At 47.6% G+C, this 20,866-nt stretch overlaps 1 protein-coding gene across 7 annotated transcripts in view; it reads right to left on the bottom strand.

Moving 5' to 3' along the window:
• The window catches only part of PAX8 (paired box 8), a 59,050-nt gene that overhangs the window by 25,402 nt on the left and 12,782 nt on the right, over window positions 1-20,866 (bottom strand). For 3 of the 7 annotated variants that reach the window (XM_032243643.1, XM_032243647.1, XM_032243648.1), the window contains exons 1-2: window positions 3,163-4,113; window positions 864-1,061 (exon numbers count right to left, since the gene is read on the bottom strand). In XM_032243643.1, coding sequence (XP_032099534.1) covers window positions 864-1,061; window positions 3,163-3,461 — 497 coding nt within the window. In that variant the 5' untranslated portion in view covers window positions 3,462-4,113. Of the gene's footprint in view, window positions 1-863; window positions 1,065-3,162; window positions 4,114-20,866 lie in introns of those variants that run through there. The other 4 variants (XM_032243641.1, XM_032243646.1, XM_032243644.1 and 1 more) reach the window with 3 other exon arrangements.

Raw genomic sequence — 20,866 nt, 5'->3', positions numbered from 1 at the left:
TTTCTTTCTTTCTTTCTTTCTTTCTTTCTTTCTTTCTTTTCTTTCTTCTTTCTTTTTCTTCCACCTGTCATGGCCTCCCAAAGTGCTGAGATTATAGGCATGAACCACTGTACCCAGCCTATTTACTGGTTTTCTTTTGATCCTATTAGCCACAGGGACTTTGCATGTGCTGCCTGAGCTCTTTTCACCTACTTCTCTTATTCATTGTTTCTTACTCAGGGGAAGACTTTCCTGATCTTCATAAACAAAATAATCCTATGCTAGCTTGCATACCCTCATGTTCCTTTTCCTAGCAGGACTTAGAATTGCATTTTTACAATATTGCGTAGATACTTGATTAATACCTGTATTCACATTAGACTGTAAGCACCACAAAGATAGATTTTATGTGTCCCCAGGGCCTAGCACAAAATGAATGAGTGAATTACATGCGAATGAATTAATGAAAAGTGAGTGAGTAAGTAAATGGTTGGTTGATTGAGGTAGTGAGTGAATCATTGGAGGAATAAACAAATGAGTGAATGCTTGAATGCAGGCGGGGTTAGGGGTCTAGTGGCTTAGAAAAGGATCCATTCAAGAAAATTCTTTTATTGAATGAAAGAGAATGTGGTGTTTGAGGAAAGAAACTGTAGACAGCACACTGGCTAGGGACCAGTGGGAGGGTACTTCATAGCACGAGGCAAGGAAAGAGGCAGGTAGCTGTGGTACCTGCCCCGAGCCTGGTGTGTTCCCTGCCTGATTCTTCAGTATCAGGCCCCTTCCCAGCCTCTGCTCCATCCAAGCTAGGTTCTTGTGGTCTCTTTCCTGATTTCCCCAAAGCCCAGGGACCCCAGCCTGACACCAGAGGCTGCTTTCTCTCTCACCTGTTAATGGAGCTGACACTGGGCACAGTGTCATTGTCACAGACGCCCTCAGCCAGGAGCCGGTCTCGGATCTCCCAGGCAAACATGGTAGGGTTCTGACGTTTGTAGTCCCCAATCTTCTCCACCACCTTGGGGGTGGCCACCTTGGGCTTGGAGCCCCCTATCACTCCAGGCCGGATGCTCCCAGTCTCGTAGTACCTACTCCAATAGAGAACCCCGAAGAATTACCCAATAAGCAGGTGGAGTCTTTAGACAGGGACTTAGCTAGAGCCTCGCTCCTCTCTGAGGCTTCTGGGGAGGGGTATGAGACTGAAACGTGTCCCCAAGGCTGGCCTCAAATGCTTGATGTGCATGGAACTATCTGTTTCCCTGCATGCTACTGCCAAACCAGCACCATGTGCTAAAGGCCTGACCCTGGCTGCTCTCTCTCCCTTCCCTCTGGCCAGTCCCTTGTGTCCTAGCACCTACAATAGCCATCATATGGGGCACAAAAGATTTCCCCTCTAAGAAAGGAAATCTTGGTGTGCATGATGTGTGAATGACAGGGGCACAGTAGTTTGCTCTACCCAGCTTCTCTTGGTTAAAACATGACTGACTTTTTTTTTTTTTTTTTTTTTTTGAGACAGGGTCTCACTCTGTCACCCAGGCTGGAGTGCAATGGCACAATCCTGGCTCACTGCAAACTCCACCTCCTGAGTTCAAGCAATTCTCCTGCCTCAGCCTCCCGAGTAGCTGGGATTACAGGTGCCTGCCACCACACCAGGCTAATCTTTGTAGTTTTAGTAGAGGCAGGTTTCACTGAGTTGGCCAGGCTGGTCTTGAACTCCTAGCCTCAAGTGATCTGCCTGCCTTGGTCTCCCAAAGTGCTGGGATTACAGGCATGAGCCACTGCATCCAGCCAATGACTGACTATTTTCTTTGGCCACCTGGGAAGCTAGCTGAGGTCACTGGACCCTCTGCTTTGTCTTGCTGATTCACCTTTGCTCCCTGCCTGTCCAAACCTGAGCCATACCCGTCACCCCCCTGGTAGCTGGTTTTCTATCAGGTTTTAGCAGGTTCAAGTTGAAGCTGCTCCTCATGGACTCTGGAATCCCGACCTTGCTTAGATCCCCAGCCAGGTCCAGCTTGTTAAGCTGAGCCTCCTCTTCCTGGGTGTCCACCCTTCACCTCCCTCTACCCTCCAACTAGTTGGTTTGGCAGATCATTGGCCTGGGTCAGGATATCCTCTCCTCCTCTCCTTGTTGTAGAAACTCTCTGGTCTCATCTGCATGAAAAATAATCTGGCTCTTTAAAACTGCATTCATCTGTTACTTCCATCCAGGGCTCATCCCTGTGGGACACCACAGCCCTTCACGGGAGTCCCCTCTCCCAGGCCCAGCAAAGGCTCACACCTTCCCCCATTTCAGGCGGGGAGCCAGGGCTTTTCACAGTTCAAAGAACAGTCCAGGCCCCTTTTCCTTGTCCAGCTGGGGCTCCTCCTAAGCCCACATAAGAGTCAGAGCAGGGGGACAGGCACACATATACAGAGCTGACAGAAAGCTCTGGCACAGAGGCGTTTCTGGTGGAAGTGGCTTTGCAGACTGGAATCTGTGGCTGCGTCAGCTCGGAAGCAGGCCTTTGCTGCTCCTGGTCTCTCCTGAACTTTTGGGTCGGTGGTTCTCAACCCTGGCTGCAGAGAATTAGAGTCACTTACTCGGCACAGATGGACGAGGGAGTTATATTCCAAAACTTGGGCCTGTTCCCCTAAAGCTCTGATTTAATTGGTCTGTGCTGGGGCATAAACACTATTGCTATTTTTAAAATCAGGCTTCCCCAGGTGACTCGAATGTGCTGCCAGGGCTGTGAAGCACGGATCTGGGGTCTTGGGAAATTATGGTTCAAGAAGCACAAACTCAGATGATCCTCTTTTAGAGGTTGGACCTTGGGAGCTCATCTGACCGTGTGTCCCCTCCCTAGTGGCTCAATTTCCCTAGCTCTCAGTTGGAGAAGGACCTTTGGGGAAGATTCTCCTGCCTTAGGAGGAGAGAAGCCTATAGCAAATGAGACATGGAGCCGAGGAGAAGCGAGAGGGAGAACCTAAGAGAAGGTTAAGTGGACAAAGAAAGAAGGAAGGGCAAGAAAACAGTAGGAAAGTAGTGGCTGGGCAGAGGTCCAGAAGGACCACCATAACTGTTCAAGTCTCAGGATCAAAGCTGGACATGGGGAGCAATTCCCCATTCCTGGGGAGGACAGACGGGCTTGCTGCCTTGAGATCAGCTGGAGAGCAGGGAGGGCAATCTGGGGTGAATTTCGTGCTTACCTGCCCAGGATCTTGCTGACGCAGCCATGGCTGACGCGGAGCTGGCGAGAGATGTCACAGGGCCTCACGCCCTGGTGGGCCAGGTCTACAATGCGCTGGCGGACCACTTCGGGCAGGGGTCTGCCGTTCACAAAGGCCCCTCCCAGCTGGTTCAGCCCGCCATGACCTAAGGAGACAATATTCCCAGGGACAGTTGTCAAGGCCAGGCAGGAGTTTGGATGACGATTAGCTACGAGTGCAGGTGTGTGTGTGTGTGTGTGTGTGTATGTGTGTGTGTGTGTGTGTGTGACTGTGACCATGAAATTCCACGGCCAGGCCCTGTGGGTCCCTCTGGACCCCCACCCCAGTTCTCACCCCCAGGTTGCTGGCACAAATGGCATGTGATGCTCACCCCCACCATGGGATGGTGTTGCAGGAGCACATTGCACCTGGGGACTCTTCGGGCAGACTCAGCCTTTTACTCCAGATTACGACAATCACTCATTTTCTTCCCTCCTTCTGAAAAGTGTGTAAGGAGTTGAGGATGTGGGGTCTTCTCATGCCAGTACTGAGCCGTTTGACCTTGGGGAAAACTCCTTTTTTTCTCAGAGTCTCCTCTCCTTTTGTAAAATGAGGGCACGGATGATTTTCACATTTCCCTTCTCCTCATGGAACCAGATTTTAAAACACTATCCCATTGAGAAAAACAAATACAAAAGAATAAAAGCAGAACCTCTCTGGTAGAGCTTGGGCAGAGAAGACCGAAGCTCTGCCTGTGGACTACTGGCTTGAATGGCCCTTAAGGTTCCTTCTTTCTCTGACAGGCCAGAGCACCAGGAACCTGGTACAGGGTCCTCACAGGCACAGATAGCACTGGGTTCCATGACAGACAGGAGGGCTACAGGCCATTGTGGGAATCTGTCCACATCATGGATGTGTGCGCACATTCCCTCAGCTGCTTTCCTGACTTGACCCGTGCTCTTTGGCCCCAGCCTGTGCTTCATTCTGAGTCCGTCCATCCTGGCAAATCCATATATACTGAGTGCCTACTATGTGCCAGGCACTGTACAGGGCCCCGAAGATGCCAAGGTGAATAAGGCAGACATTATCCCTGCTCTTCCCTCATGGGGTTTATCACAGTGAGGTCCCAGACCAGCAAACAGCCAGTTAACGTACTTCGTGACCACTTTTGGGACTGCTGACATGCAGAGAGTTATGGGAACCACTGCAGGGGAAATTGACTTGGCTCAAGGAAACACAGAAGGGTTCCCGAGGAGGTCTAAACTGAGACTGAAGATAAACAGATGCTAGCCAAGTGACGGAGAGAGGGGAGAAAATGGTTCCAGGCCGTGGGAACAGAATGTGCAAAGGCTCAGAGGCAAGAGGATACTTGTCTGTTAGATTTTCCAACATATTCAAGTCTATCATCCCTACAATCATATTGGGCTAATTTCAGGGCTGAGATTTCCATTTTTGACATGAGGAGACTGGGGCTCAGAGAGTTTTAGTGATCTGATTTATATGACTTGTCTATCTCAGCTTATATGAGGAGGAGTTGGGATCCAACCAGAATTTAAGGCTCAGATCAGGGCTGCTCCTTGAGGGGAGCCCTGCTCTGGGGCTAGAGCTGCCCTGGACACTTGGCATTGGCTCTGCTGTTTTGGGCTGAACATGCCAAGGTCTTTTCACACCAGGGGCAGGATTTGGTGGTATGGCTGGGAGGGTAGAGCCCTGGGGGGTGGAAGTCAAGGAGCAGGCAGGTGAGAAGGAAGAGCCAACCCCAAGCTTCTGTCTGAACCAGTTAAAGACTATTTATGGCAGAGGGTGGGAAGTGCCTTTGCTGGGCACACAGTGCCCATTATCACCCACTGACTTAGCACATTCAGAACTGCCTTGCAATGTCTCTTCAGGGGCCAGAGCTGTCTTCAGCAGAACACTCAATTTCCCTTTAATGAAAGGGGTGGGGGTGTTCTAAGCCTTTTCTGCCCTGGGCAGTAAGTCATGAGGAGAAGCCCTCTGGCCAAACACCCAGCAGGAAGGATGCAATGATCCATCCTCCTGGTAGAGGCAACAGGTGAGCTTGGGCACAGCTTTTACCTATGCCCCTCCAGGCGTCTTCCTAGTGAGTACTTTTCCACTAGGGCTGGAAGTGCTTGGAGGGGCTTCAGGAGAGCCCAGACAGTGGTCAGAGGGGCCTTTGCCCAGTGCTAAGCCCACTCCTCTGGTCCTCTCTGGCTAGAGTGCCGTTTGTGAATTGCTGTAGCCATTTGCCCCTCACTGCATCATTGTTGCCTTCCAGCTCTTTTGGGTCCTGATACTGAACACAAGGGGGCGCCAGACAGCCATCCAAACAGGCAATCTCCGGCAGTCCTGCTTTGTCATTTTCCAGAACTTTCCCTGCTGTGTCCACCCAAACCTAAGTGTTTGTTCTGGAACCTCTCTATATAGAAGTGAGGTTTCTTACAGATGGGGGTTCTTCGCCTCTACGAATGTGAAGCAGGTTTTAAAAGCCATTTTGGGGTGGCATGAATTGGGTATTATGTTTTTTATAAAAAATTAACTACAATGTAAGCTGTATGACCCATTGCCCTTAATTATCCTGAAGGTCTGACTGGCATCCTTAGAAACCCAAACGCTCAGGAAGCCCCTTGAGAAGTCATTTACCATTATCAGCCAACATCATAGTGCTGGGAAAGATGTATTCACATTTCTGGCCCCTAAAGTGTGAAGTCTCTGGTGCTTTATTTTATTTGACTGGCTTCCGAATGACTTTGTGTTACTGTGGAAAGACCCTTGGGCCTGAGTCCTTCCTTGACTCTGCCTGTTCCAATCTTATCATTTGAGAAAGTGGGTTTTTTTTTTCTTCAACTTAGTGTTTTTATCCACTCAATGGAGCTTAATAAAACTTATGCCTGCTGCTGACTTAAACTATTATAAGAAGATAGGGGATCAGGATGGAGAAGTGTTTATTCAGCTAAACAAATCTTGTTATAAATGTAAAATTTTTCTAATTTTCAATATTCCCATGGTTGAATGTTACGACCCAAGCTTGGCCCTAGGACTAGGGAGTGTTTTCTCAAACTTCAGCATGCATCAGAATCACTCGCCAGTGGGGGTGATTAAAATACAGAGTCCTGGGCCGGGCGCGGTGGCTCACGCCTGTAATCCCAGCACTTTGGGAGGCCGAGGCGGGTGGATCACGAGGTCAAGAGATCGAGACCATCCTGGTCAACATGGTGAAACCCCGTCTCTACTAAAAATACAAAACATTAGCTGGGCATGGTGGTGCGTGCCTGTAATCCCAGCGACTCAGGAGGTTGAGGCAGGAGAATTGCCTGAATCCAGGAGGCGGAGGTTGCGGTGAGCCGAGATCGTGCCATTGCACTCCAGCCTGGGTGACAAGAACGAAACTCCGTCTCAAAAAAAAAAAAAAAAAAAAAAAAAAAAATACAGAGTACTGAACAAAGTGCCCTGAGTTTCTGAATCAGCAGGTCTGGGACTGAACCAAGAATTTATGTTTCTAAGAAATTTCCACATGGTGTTAATGTTACAAGGCCAGGGTCACACTTTGAAAACCACCAGTTTATGCCAGGCGATGGCTGGTGAATTAAGCATAAGAGAATAAGTCTTCATACTCCTCCAACCTTCTTCTAAGGATAATAATGATGGTTTGTATATTACGGTTTCTATTTCTTTTCAACTCAAGACATTGACCAAGTGCCTATCGTGACTCAGGCACAAAGCAGTGGGAATACAACCTTCAATAAGACAGGAATCCTGGCCTTCGAGGAACTTAGAACCTTTTGGGGGATATGATAAGATACATTGGGAGTCATGATGTTAAGGGTGACTTTTCTGGAAAGATACAGGTCCCGACACTTGGGGAGCTTGTAAGTGGTTAGAGGTAAGTTGCAAGGAAGAATAACTAGGAGTTAACTAGGTGAAGAATTTTCCACAGGGAGAAAAAAATCCATGCATAAAGTCTTGGTGCTTTGAAGAAATTGAAAGACATTTACTGTGGCTGTACGACAGACAGGAAAGAGAATTTGAAAGAGCCTGCTGGCTGCAGATGTAGATGGCCTCTCTGGTTTGAGGTTTTGAGCTGAGTCCCTGTAATGGAAGGACTTTTGTCTTTCCTGTGTCCGGTGTGGGGGAGTGGACTCTTCTGGGTGAGTCACCACCAAACGCCCAGAGGTGGGTGCAGGCTTCCTTCCTGCACTGGGGTGGGGGAAAGATTGGTGCCCACTGTGCTGACCACCTTTTCATGCTGCTGCTGATGGGGTGGGCCTTGAGGCCGGAAGCCAAAAATGAGTAGGAGCCTCCTGGTAGGGCGGGAAGTGGGATAAAGGGGGAAGGTGTGACCCAGGAAGAGGTTTGAAGCCTCATAAGCAAAGGCTCTTTGCATGTTTGGAGGATTGTGAGTGGGGAGGCGGGGTGGGTATGGGGGAGGAAGGCAAGACCGCTTGGCCGGATGCAAGCAGGTTCCTGAGTGGAAAGTACTCAGACAGGCAGTGCGAGCTTTCCTGGGGTTAGAGAGGGATTATCTTACAGTAAAGGGATTGGAGCTCAGTAAAGTTCTAGGTGAAGCTTGCTGTCCAGAAATGTATCCTTTTGGAAAGTGACCATTTGGGGAGGTTTAGGGCTTTGTTTGGTAATTTTTTCATCCTTTATAGAGCTTAGGGATGGGAGAAGAAAAGGAGAGACACTCATTGATCAAAATTGTTGTTACACGCACCAATATCCAAACCCTTAAGATGTCGAAATGCTTTTGCCATGTCCCTATAGTCCTTTGCCAAATCCCTATCCCCGAAGTGAACACACTGAACAGTAACTTTCTCTATTTAGGTTTCTTTATAAATTACTCAAAGGCAGGTGCCCTGTCTTTGTCTACCATAATTGGTGTTTTAGTATATACAAGTGGTAATGGTTTACATTGGTATGGTTGTTGCACGGATTCCCACAATTCTGCATGGTGGGACCCCCAAATCCCATGCTTCACTACTTTCCCTTTTATCCTTTTGCTTTGTCTTTTGCAGCTCTGCCCAGTCTTAAAGTGGCAATGGCTCAACGTGTCACTCTGCAAAAATTTCCTTTTAACTACCTGAGGTTTTTTGCTTTAATCCCAAAGAGTGTCAAGGTGGTAGGTGAGCCTTGGCAGGGCTATTGTGAGAGGCACAGTGGCTGCTTTGGGTGCCCTTCAAATCATACCATACCTTCTCCCCTTCCACAAAAGAAAGGCCTTGCCCATGCGAATCAGTCCCTGGCATTCTCAGCTTGGTGGTGTTCCGTTCTCCAGAATGCTCACTTGCAGGTCTGTGATCTGCATGTGCCACCTCCCAGCTAATCCTCTTGTCTTGGTGCCTTTCCGGAGTAAAGACCAGGGCCTGTGCCTCCAACTGCTCCTGAAGAAAGTGTCCCAGGACCATGGAATCCCAGTGTCCAAAGTCTGCATGCCAGATCATGCCAGCATCCATGAGGTGATAGGTTACCTGGACACATGAGACCCTTGGACTGGGTAAAGGCTGCATGCTGGAAAGCAGCACCCTGCATCTGCTGTTACCCTCCAACTTGCTGCATGAGCCTCGGTACCTCTGTGCCTTACACTTGTCTTCCTAAGGGAAACTGGAGCAGAAAGACAGCAGCTGGGCAAAGCTGCTGCTTGTGTTTCTTGTTGATCTCTCACCCTTCTACCTTTTCTGGAACCCTATTCCATCAATGCTCCTCCCATTAAAAATATTATTTGCCTCTTCTTTTCTACCAGGTCCTTCCCCTAAACCTACAAATGGAATTAAATTAATCTATGTTGTCTCTCCAGTCCCTGATCTCAGAATAAATCAAACAAAAAAAAATTCTTCCCTTGACCATGATACTCTTCTTTCCTATTGTCTTCAACTAACTTTCTCCAAAAGTAGTCAATTTGCAGCCCATTCCTCCCTTCACATTCAGTGCTCAGCCCGCCCTGTGCCTCCTGCTTAGCATGTGCTTAGTGATGAATGGCCGCGGATGGATGGTGAGTGGGTGGAGGGTGTCATGTGCTCCCTCTTGAAGAGGTTTTTGTGACAATGCCATCTCCTAATTCCTTATACCTTCAGTCTAGGCTTTTTGTTTTGCTTTAATGGGGTTCTCTTCCCTCATTTGCTCTGTGACATCTGTTTTTTCCCTTCAGGTTTCTCTCAGTTCTCAGTGCTGCTCTCCCTCTTCACAGCCATCCTTGGTGATCCCACACACCCTCATTGTCGTTCCTAGTACCCATCTCCTGATGGCATCATGGGCATCCCCAACTTTACGTGGGTAACCCCAGTCAGGTTACATGGGTAACCCCAGTCAGGTCTTCCCACCAACTTTGGTTTTCAGTTTCTATTGGAGATCTCCTCTTAGGTGATAAGGAGGCTCCTCTTCTAGTGTTGTCTTGGTTGGTAACACCACCAGCTGCCCTGCAAGCTCAGGGCATGCCCCTTCTACTCAGCCTCATGCCACCTGCCACCACACTCTCTGCGCTGCACCATCATCAGTCTTCTGCATGACCTTGGAAGTAACAGTGTGTCCCCAGCCTTGGGTTGCCTGCAAATGCTGTTCCCTCCTCCTGGAGCTCTTGTCTCCCCCTCTATCTAGTTAACTACTGCTCATCCTCTATGTGTCGGCACCGAGTCTCTTCCTCAGTGGCTTTGCTTTATCCTACAGAGTAGGTTCAAGCCTCTGTTTGGGTGTTCTCATACATGCTTTACCTTTCTTGAAAGGCAGCAATCAAAATGCAGCATCAAATATAACTGCTATTTGGAATCTGGTTGAAAATCAGAGAAAGAAAAAGTCTCATCGCCGAGGGAGGAATTTCAGGGGTACTGCTGAGGTATCTTAGATAAATTTAATTGCATCTGTAGGTCCAAATTTTAATTTTACATTTTTTGCATGTATATATATATATATATATATATATGAATAATGACTGTCTTCTCTCACCAGATTGAAAGCTCCATGAGGGCAAGACTTCTTCCATTTTGATTTTTATTAAATTATATTAGGTGTTCAATAAACATATGTCACATGAATTAACTAGTAGGCTTTATCGTTTTCCACGTGTCTATATGGAATACCCCCAAGGCAACTTTTTACCTCCTAAATATTTACCTAACCAATACCTTCCTATCTGTCCCCAGCATTCAAACATCCATTCATTCATTTATCCATTCAACATACAGTTTATATGCCTACTGTGTAGCAAGCAAGCATTTTAATAGGACTGTTTATACAGAATTGATTCCTACCTTTATGGAGCTTCCAGTCTAGGGATAGGTGAGCTGAAGATGGGTATATATTTAAAAAGTAAGTGCACAAATAAATGTATAATTACTACTTGGGGTAAGTGCTAAGAAGAACACAAAGGATGCCATGATAAAAAAATAATGGGGTGGGGGTGCAAGAGAGAATTAGCTCAAGCTGATTAGGAAGATGTCTCTAAATGACATGAGTGGAAGGTGAGTAGGAGTTAACTACTCACTTGGACTCATTGGTCTCCACATCCAACCTTGCTTAAGTGACCCTTTGCTACCCAGCTAGGGAGCAACACATCTAAACCCTAGTCTGGCCACATCACTCTCATATTTAAGAATTCTTGCAAGGCATGACATCATTTTCTTCATGGCAAAATCCAAGCTACTAAATCTTGCAGATGATGCCCACCATTGTCTTCTGTGATGACTTACTGTTCTTGACCCTGACCCTGACTTAGTGTTCAAGCCTCATTTCTTACCTGTCTGAGCCTTGAACCTGATGCTCTAACAACACAGAATTGCTTGCTATTCTTTCACTGCATCTGAATCCTCTCCTGGGTCCTTGCTTTTGTCCTCCATGCCCGAAGTGCCTTTCCTCACATTCTCCTGATTGATTTCTACTCATGCCCAGGGAATCAGTTCAGGAAGCTCCCTCCTATAGGAAGTCTTCCCTGGCTTTCCCTGCCTGTTCTCTTTGGTCCTTTCTTTTAAATAAGCTATGCCAAAATCTCATTAAGAGGAATATAAGTATCTGTTTACTGACTGTGTCCTTCTGCATAGATTGTTTGCCCCTTAGAGGATGACACAGTTTCTTTATCTCTGAAACCCTAATATCTAGTGTAATGCTTGGTGCACAGCTGGTACCTAATAAATGATGACTGAGTTAGTTACTGAAAGTGAAGAAGAAAGGAAAGAAGGGAGGGAGGGAAGAAAGGAAGGAAGGGAGGAAGGAAGGAAGGAAGAATGGAAGGAAGGAAGGAAGGAAGGAAATAAGGAAGGAAGGGAAAAGAGAGGGATGGAGGGAGAGAGGGATAGAGGGAGGGAGGAAGGGAAAGAGAGAGGCAGATCCACAACAAGTTTAGTGAAGCCCACACTTTCTTTACCTTAAACAGAATTCTGTTTTCCACAGACACACACTCATAGAAATGAGTTATTTAAAGAGGACGTCTAGATTTTACAGTCCAAAAAAAAAAAAAAGAGGTTTGCCTGGCTTCTGAAGGAGTCAGAATATGAATGTAGAGGTCTTCCTGTTGGCTTGTATATCAGACCTTCAACGTTAACATTAACTGTGTGAGCACTTGCCAAGTTCACACTGTTATGAGCAGCTTTATGGTTGAATGTGGCAGTGTGTTCTGCAGGAATCCTCTGTGAAATTAGTGCTGCTCCTGCCATTTTACACCACTAAGGAAACTGTCACTGACTCTAGTCTTCGGATTCTGAGCCAAGAAGCCTTTTTCTTCTAACCTTGGCCATAGAGACTCTGTGGAGGATGATGGGAGGTGATCTACACAGACCCCTCCCTCACTGGGTTAATAGCTCTGTTGGGAAGATTTCAACATGCATCAAGGGAAAAAAACATGAAAGACACCTCACGTTAGGGAGGCAGAGGGTTAGCAGCAAATGTTACCCCTTCTGAGAGCTCAGGCATCCTAGACTCAGAGATCCCATGAGAAGTTTCTGATTCAGGACTGTGTGGGAAGTGCTGCCTGTATATGCCTGCCAGGGCTCAGTCAGTTAAAAAAAAATAGTCTCCAATTCTCATTGCCAAGGAGCTCAGTACTGTGTTCAAGGCCAAGGACATGATCAATCCAGTCTTAGAATCTGGCTTCCTCAGATGCCTTCTGGTATCAGCCAGGGCTTGGTGAGAGGACAGAAATCTTCCTAGTATTTCAACAGAGGGGCTTTAATATAGGGAATTGTTGTCCTGGTGTTGGAGGGCTGTAAGAGCACGAAGAAGCATTGAAAATAGCCCAGAGAGAGTGGCTACAGGAAGCCGCCACTGCCCCGGGGCTGGAGGAAGCAAAGGGAAAAAACGGGAGTTATCAGAACCTAAATGCTTAGAGGAAGGGCCTATGGAGCTGGGCCTTGGGTCTCTGAAGGGCTGGCACATCCCAGCTATTGCTGGGAGGCATGTGAGGCTGGCTCTGGGAAAGCTGAGAGCTGGCATCTGATTCAACTACTGCTGCTGAGGTGTTGGCTGGCAAGAGCTGCACACAACAAGAGGAAAGTCCTTCTACTATCCTTTAAACTTCTACTACTTGCCAGATGGCCCATTTATTATTCCCTCATAGACACCCAAACGGAGAGGAAGCTTTCAAATCTGTCCTCTTGCCCTGATGAGTGCGTGAGGTTCATATATTCATTTATTTCCGTTCCTGGAAGCTGTATGGAGGAGAGAGTCAGACATCCCTGCTTCAACTCTGACTAACTTACGACTTTGGTATGAATGTCAGTCACCTCTTTCTGCCTTTCCTTCTAGATGTGCCAAGTGATCTAAATAACAAGGTGCTTGTGTAGCAACTGACAAAGGACCTCGGCTTCAGTAGACCCTCCACAAATGTTAGCCATTACTGCCATCACCAAGACCCATCATTTCCATACCAGGCTCTGCTCCAGGTTCTGAGGACATAAGGGGATGAAAACAGATGGGTCTCTGCCCCCTTGGAGGTTATGGTTTTTTGGGAAGATTCCCTTTGTAACAGTTTTAAGTTAATTAACTTATTTCTTGGCAAATAGCAAAGCTCCCCCACCCCTATCTGCCCCTTTTCTTACCTGGATTGATTTCTCTTCTCACTATTCCAAAATCTCTAGTAATGAGAAAGGGCAGGGTTCTGGGATGCTCAGAGGGACAGGAAATAATCCTAGCTCCTTCTTTCCCTTTCTGGTGCCCATGACTAGGAAATCACTGATTAACTCCTGGCTTGTTCTTGTTGTGTTCTGGTCTTCGGGGCTCTGTTTCCCTCGTTGGGTGTCCATGCTCTTTAATGCAGCCCAGGAGGACCCTAAGATGTGAGGCCATGAGGACCAACTCTAGCTCCTTGTTGACTACACTCTGATGCTCAGGCAGATATAAGAGTGTCTCCCGGTAGAATATGAAATTTGGCTTCCTTGGATGCCTCTGCCTTACTTAGGATCAGCCAGAGGGTGGCTGTGGTGGGAGGGCTTAGCACTATTCTTTCATCCCCAGCAGGGAGAGGGAGTTGGGGAGGGACAGGGGAGGGAGACAGAGGATGGATAAAGAGGTCTCCTGTGAATTAGACTCTATCTGGGAGAGAATCAAACTTCGCTGGTATTTCACCAATGTTGGACCTAAAAGAAGAGGAAGGAGGGGAAGAAGGAGGGAGGAAGGGCTATCTTTAGTACCCAGTCCCTCTTCCCCATTAGTCAATGCCTAAGAATAATAATTATGGACAGTATTATGGGAGGTGCTTATTTTTGAGCCAAGTTGAACATTTTAAATGCATCTTTTCAATTAATTCTTAGAACAACCCTTTGAAGTATGAAGTACATTATTCCCATTTTACAGATGAGAAGATGAGGAGCAGAGACGGCGTGTAACATGTTCAAGGTTCCACCCTTACAAAGTGGCGTGGCAGAGATTCAAGCTGAGAGCTCTTAGATGCCACAATGAATGCTCCGCACTGCTTACTTTTGTCCACCCATCTCCAGTGCTACCTCTGGAAGTAGCACTATATTCTAGAAACAGCCAGACCCTTCCCTAAGAGCAAATATGTCTTTTCAACACCTACCAAGTATGGGTGCTTTCCAAAACTCACTTCCAAATCCTCTCCAGGTTTTCATTTTCTTGGGGCCTGATTTTTCCTTTTAAATTTTTCACCAGTCAGAGAGAGCACCAAATTCCTTTATTTCCCTCCCCTCTTGTGCAGTGGCTGGCTGCCCTCCACTCTCTTTGTTTACATCCATCGCTGCCTCCTTTCTTCCCACTCTTTCTGGCCCTGGGTTTGCATCCCTTCCCACAGTGTTTCCCAGTTACCTTGCTTGCTTTTATTTCCCTCCTGATTGCTGCCTCCCCAGTTCTTACCAGCTCTCTGCCCCAGTGCTTTCCTGTCAAAGATGGCAGACTCCTCCAATGCCACCGTTCCCCTACCCATCCGCCCAGAGTCTTCCCTTCTCTCTTCCTCCCCGCCGGCTCCTTTGGCCATCCCCCTTCCCTGCATAATCTTTATTGCTTGCATGACTGCTCAGGTTCTTTATCCCATCTTCCCCTCAAAGGCATTCGCAGCTCTGCTGTTATTCTTGTATTAGCATTGAACCCATTAAAGCTAATTTGTTTGCCCTAATCTCCATTTATTTTTCCCTAGTTGATATTAGATTTCTCTTTCTATTGCTCCAGCATGATTTTCTCTTTGTCTTCCTAATGGTCTACCCCCCTCTCTCTTCCTCTATTAATCTGGTTGGCTTCACTGTGTGGTTTCAAGGCCTTTCTCCGCCTCCCCCAGCCCTTAGATTAACCCTGTCACCTCCCTCCCAGGAAGGGCTTCAGTGTGTGGATTTCTAGGGATGGAGCTGCTTCAAATGTCAATAGGCCTCTAAGCTCCCTAAGAAAAGTACTGCTTGACATGAGGCCCTGCCTTTTCCTGGAGCCAGGCTGGAGGCCTTGGGAGCACAGGGGCCAGAGAGCTTGAGGCGAGTGGGACACACATGGGCTGCTCCGAGCCTGAAGGTCACCAAGTCCAGGGGTTCCCTGGGTAGGGTCGCGTTTGGTGCTGTCTCAGAGATTTCTGGAGGTTTCTTTAAGCTGTCATAGATCCTATAAATTATATTAGCAATATAAGATATATAAAGTAACAGCCGGTGGGCCACTTTCTCCCTCTGAAATCAGGCATTATTTCCCAAGCAAGGGACTCACCTCCTTGTTTTCCTACAGGAGTGACACTCCTCTCTGTGGATATGGCTTTGGGTATGGCTAATCCACACCCTACACTCTGGCCTTCAGAAGCCCAGGGAGAGAAGCCTCCCAGGAGCAACATTCCAGAACCTTCTCTATACTCCCAGCAACCTCCCCATCCCCTGTCCTCTCTCTGAATCTCATTGTCAAGTTCTTTCCCCAGATGCCCAGATCCTTGAGGGCAGGTGCAGCTTTTTTCTCGCCGTGCAGACATGCTTTGCAGGGGCGAGAGCAGTGCTTTTGTCCTCTCAGCTGCACACTGGAATCACCTGGAGAGTCCGCAAACTTCCCACCTCAGGTCAGTTCAGTCAGAATCTTTTGGCATAGCATCCCTGAATATGTAGTTTAAAAAATCTCCTCTGTTGATAGCCTAGAGTTGATATCCACTCTATGGATGTCAACAAACACTTATTGAAAGCATTAATTAATTGGTCAAACATGAACTTCTAGTCAGGAGCTGCAAATGGAGCTTGCCAGTGCTCCCTGCATGTTTCCTAGAGGTCATTCTTCCCAGATCTTTCCCACTGAGCTTCCTAGACACTTGAAGATTTCTGGCATCACACACCGGGGCTGTGGAAGGACCCTCTGGGCTGCAGAAGGAAGGTCCAGGGTCTCTGCATTCAGGGAGGAAAGCAGGCACAGGCAAGGCAGGTATGGATGGCAGCACCTGCTGAACATGCATTTAGATGCTCAGCGACTATGCAGGTCACTGTGCTACACCCTCAGCTCCCCCTGAGGTCAGAGGCCTGTGGCTAGTAATGCCTTTTTTTAAATGGGTTGATATTAAAGCAATTTTCAGTACATTAGATTTCAATTCAGTGAGCACCCACTCTGTGTCTAATAATATTCCAGGCTGTATGTATGTGGGGAGTTGGTTTCTGAGTAGAAGACAGTCCTTGCCCTTGAGAAACTTACAAGTTAATAGTCCCTGACATGTTATAGAGCCTTAAAGTTTTTCAACTCATTGGCATGCACTATCTCTTTCAATTCTGTCAAGTAGCTCTGTGGAATATCTGTGGAGGTGTGCATATGGGTGTCTTGTGAATGTGTGTGTGAGTGTGTGTGTGCATATGTGGGTATGTGTGTGTGGTGGGGATGGGATGGATAGTAAATGACATAAAGTACTGGTAGATTCTACAGCTCGAAGTTATAATGCTATAAATGTGAGTTTAGTAGGCACTGACTTGAAAATCACCCAGAAATGGGTAAGGAGGGAAATAGAGAGGGGGTGAGAAGAACCCCGCTGAGGGCAGAACACCATGAGAGTGGCATGAGTGGGGGGGTGGGGAGGAGGGGGAGCTGTAGCTGGGATGACTATAGAGCCCAAGAGGCCAGAGGAATAAGGGAATCTTGAATACAATGAAGTCACATAAAGACGCCTCCCTCACCCAGAAACTTGAACTAAATGAGCTCTGAAGCTTCCTTCCAACGCCAGGATTCTTTTCTTCTGAGATCTTAACTAAGATACAACCTGATGGGCTTGATTTGCTCATGGAGGAAGGATTTGTAAAGGGTGGGCTTTATCCTGAATTAGGGCACGATTAGAGAAAGTGAGGGAGAGAGAGAGAGAGAGAGTATGTGTGCGCGCGTGTGTGTGTGTGTGTGTGTGTGTGACTGTTTGTGTGTGTGCGTGTGCTGTGTATGTGTGTGTCTGTGTGTGTGAGTTGCAGAGTCCTCAGGGTGGGGGCCAGGAGGAGGGCCTGGCCATCCTGGGGATCATAACAGGTAAGAGCAAATGAAGAGGAACTGCCTTTTTGAGCAGCACACAGGAGCAAAATCTTTGACAAAACTGTGCATCTGTTGTTTCCACACCTGCCGACAGCAGGCACCATGGCGAAGGAGATTATCCACTCTAAAGGCTGTCCTCACCGCTGCAGAAGAAAAGGGGAAGAGGCAGAGGCCAACAGACATGGCCTGCAGGCTGCAGTTTCAGGAGAGGAAGCAGGAGGTGCCGAGAATTAGGAGGCCTAGGTTCTGCCCACTCTATGACGATGTCAGTCTGTGCCTCAGTTTCTTCATCTGGCCTGATAGAAGCAGATGATACTTCCAGTCCTAATGTCTGCAACTCTGGGACTGCTCTTGGCCAGAGAACAGAGGCCAGAAACCCCCAGAAGCTGATACAGAGAGAGCTCTAGAGGGAGACATTGAGTAACCTTCCTATGTGACAAAACGAGAGGTGACTGAGGCTGCTGTGAGATAAGGGAAGGTGGCACAGGGTGGGCCCTATGACTGTGGTGACTCGCATGGTGGCAAAATGGGTTGCTGCAGCTCAGACTATGCAGGTGGATGTGCATGGTGTTTATAGAGTGGCAGAGTTGCAGGGCACTCCTCTGAGAGGATCCCTGACTGGGAAGGAGAGGTGACCTGTCTAATGTCACAGACTCACCTCGTGGCAGAACCAAGAAAGAACCTCAGCATTCTGACCTAAGTCCCTGTCTAAGCCCTTTGGGAGCTTAGTGCCTTCTTGGCTGGGGCCATGTTGGCAGAGAGTGAAGGAAGAAAGTGGTGAGGTTTGCAGAACATGTTCTGAAGCAGGGCATGCCCTGAAAGATTTTTTTGTTTGTTTGTTTGTTTTGTTTTTTTGAGACAGAGATTTGCTCTTTCACCCAGGCAGGAGTGAAGTGGCACAATCTCAGCTCACTGCAACCTTCACCACTGGGTTCAAGCAATTCTCCTGCCTCAGCCTCCCGAGCAGCTGGGATTATAGGCACCTGCCACCATGACTGGCTAATTTTTGTATTTGTAGTAGAGACAGGGTTTTGTCATGTTGGTCAGGCTGGTCTCAAACTCCTGACTTCAGGTGATCCACCTGTCTTAGCCTCCCAAAGTGTTAGCGTGAGCCACAGCGCCCGTCTGATTTTAGGTTCTTGAATCAGCTTGTTTGCTTGTCATTTTTGCTTCCTTATTTTTTTTTATTTTTATTTTTTGTCGAGATGGGATCTTGCTGTGATGCCCAGGCTGGTCCTGAACTCCTGGGCTCAAACAATCTTCCGGCCTCCAAAGTGCTGGGATTACAGGTGTAAGCCACTGTACGTGGCCTTTTCTAAGTGTTAAACCTGGACTTAAGGCTCTCTGGGGGATTCTGGCTTGGGAGGGGGAGTCCCGTTCTCTTTTGGAGCAACAGGAAAGGCTCTGGAGGATGGATGCCACCTTCCCCTTCTCTTTCTGTCAGCCCCAAATCAGAGCTTCTGCAGCTGGTATTGCTCAGACCCAAAGCAGCTGAGGGTCAGGTCAGGGCTGTGTGGGGACTGAAACGGACTAAGCACATGCAATACTCAGGTGTTATGAATTGAATAGTCCCCTCCCCTGCCTCTACCCACCACTCTAGTACCTTGGAAACAGTCTTTGCAGATGATCTAGTTCAGGTGAGGACATTAGGATGGGCCTAATCCAGTATGATCAAGTCCTTATGAAAAGGGGAGATTTGGATACAGAGAGAAAGTGAGAAAGCTATGTGAATATCAGAGTTACGTTGCCTCAAGTCAAGGAATGCCAAAGACTTCTAGCAAACCACCAGGAGCTACAGAACAGATTCTCCTCCAGCCTCAGAAGAAAACAACTCTTCTGACCCCTTAATTTGACACTTTTGGCTTCCAGAACTGTGAGACAATACATTTCTGTTATTAAGTCCTCTAGTTTGTAGTACTTTGTCACTGCAGCCCTAGCAAACCCCTGCACAGATCAACAGAGCTTTAGAGCTTTAGCCATGAACTGGACACAGCAGGCTTGGGCAGCCCCTGGAGGTCACTCTCCTAGGGTAACTGGCTGCCCCTCCAGTTCCCTCCAAATGACTCTTAAGTATAAGGCAGGTTCAGTCAGTCAAGTAGAGAGTAAAATCCTTTCTAGCATCTAACCCTTTTTTGGTGCACATGTTTCTCTTGACATTACTATCCTTGCTACCGAGTCATCATCATCTCCATTTGTGATCCTTCCATCATGTGGCATTTTTTTTTTTTTAATGAAAGAACATTGGTGCATCAGCACAGCAAAGGCCCCACATGCCCTCCAATTACCAGGACTTGCAGGCTTCTCCTTCTTTCAATAACTTTCTGACCCTGGGTTCAGTCTAAATGCTGGTTATGCACTTACCTAACATCCACAGGGCCCTTCCACAGTGCTGTCAGGTAAGTGATTCTTAAATTTAGTTCAACAAACACACGAGTCAGGTCCTGATTGCATTGGGGATGGGTTTTCACAACAATAACGTGAGGTAAGCGGGGCTAGTGCTTTGCCCATTTTATACAAAAAGATGCCATCTTGGAGGGTCAAATGGCCTGTACACAGCCAGTTAGGGCAGACCTGAGGCTGCATCCAAATCTGATCTGCTTCTACCCACAATTGGATGAGAGATCTCTGGAGGAGGAGGCACAGTGTAAGGAGAAGGGCTGTGCTCCCTGCAGGCAGGCATGAGGGACTCCACATGGGAAACACCAAGGTGGGCGGTACATCAGTGTTTCCTTCCTTCCTTCCTTCCTTCCTTCCTTCCTTCCTTCCTTCCTTCTTCCTTCCATCCTCCCTCCCTTCCTCCTTCCCCCTATCCACCCTCCCTCCCTCCTTCCTTCCTTCCTTCCTTCCTTCCTTTTTGACAGAGTCTCGCTCTGTCTCCAGACTGGAGTGCAATGGTGAGATCTTGGCTCACTGCAACTTCCACCTCTTGGGTTCAAGCGATTCTCCTGCATCAGCCTCCTGACTAGATGGGACTACAGGCGTGCGCTACCATGCCCAGCTAATTTTTATATTTTTAGTAGAGACGGAGGTTCACCATTTGGCCAGGATGGTCTCCATCGCTTGACCTCATGATCCACCCAGGCTTGGCCTCCCAAAGTGCTGGGATTACAGGCGTGAGCCACCATGCCTGGCTGATCAGTGTTTCTTAAATGCTGATCACAAAAGAATCCCTGGGAGCTTATGAAGGTTACAGATTCCAGGGCTCCACATTTGCTAACAAAATCCCAGGAAGTTCTGACAGAGACTTGAGAAACACTTCTCTAAAGCCAAGAAAGGAGAAGAAAGAAAGGAAGTAAAGAAGGAGAGGAAAAAAGAAGAAAAGAAAGATCCATTTAATGAATATTTGTGAAGCACCACGTATATGTCTGCTATATGCTAGATATTGTTTGGAGTTTTATTCCCAGTCTGAAGGAGTTACAGGAATCTTGTAATCTTTTATCCCCACAGATGCTCTCACCCTAAATCTGACCAATCACCCTGCCAAGTTGACACCAAGCATCCACCAGGAAGGTCTCTTGTTGGTTCAGAATTACCCAGGCTTGCCAGTATTTGTTACTCCCAGTGGCCACTGTGGCTCAACCTGGCTATCTGGCCTGCAAGCATAGGCTTCTGTGCCTGCAAGATGCCCCTAGGACCAGGCAGGTATCCCAGTGGGGCAGCTCAGTCCTCAATGGCTGTATCAGGTTCGCTAAAAGACTGCATTTCTTGTTTTCTCTGTTCCTTAGTTGCCAATTACTATAAAGAAAATAGAAAAGTAATTATAGCAATATCATGGGAAAGGATCAGGTGTGCTTCATGTTGGAAAAACTTCATATACAAG

Source organism: Sapajus apella, unplaced genomic scaffold (genome assembly GCF_009761245.1).
Source record: "Sapajus apella isolate SASKATOON/1434 unplaced genomic scaffold, GSC_monkey_1.0 scaffold52, whole genome shotgun sequence".
NCBI lineage: Eukaryota > Metazoa > Chordata > Mammalia > Primates > Cebidae > Sapajus > Sapajus apella.
The sequence above is the reverse complement of the archived record's forward strand: the minus strand, read 5'-3'. Positions and strand labels throughout refer to the sequence as shown.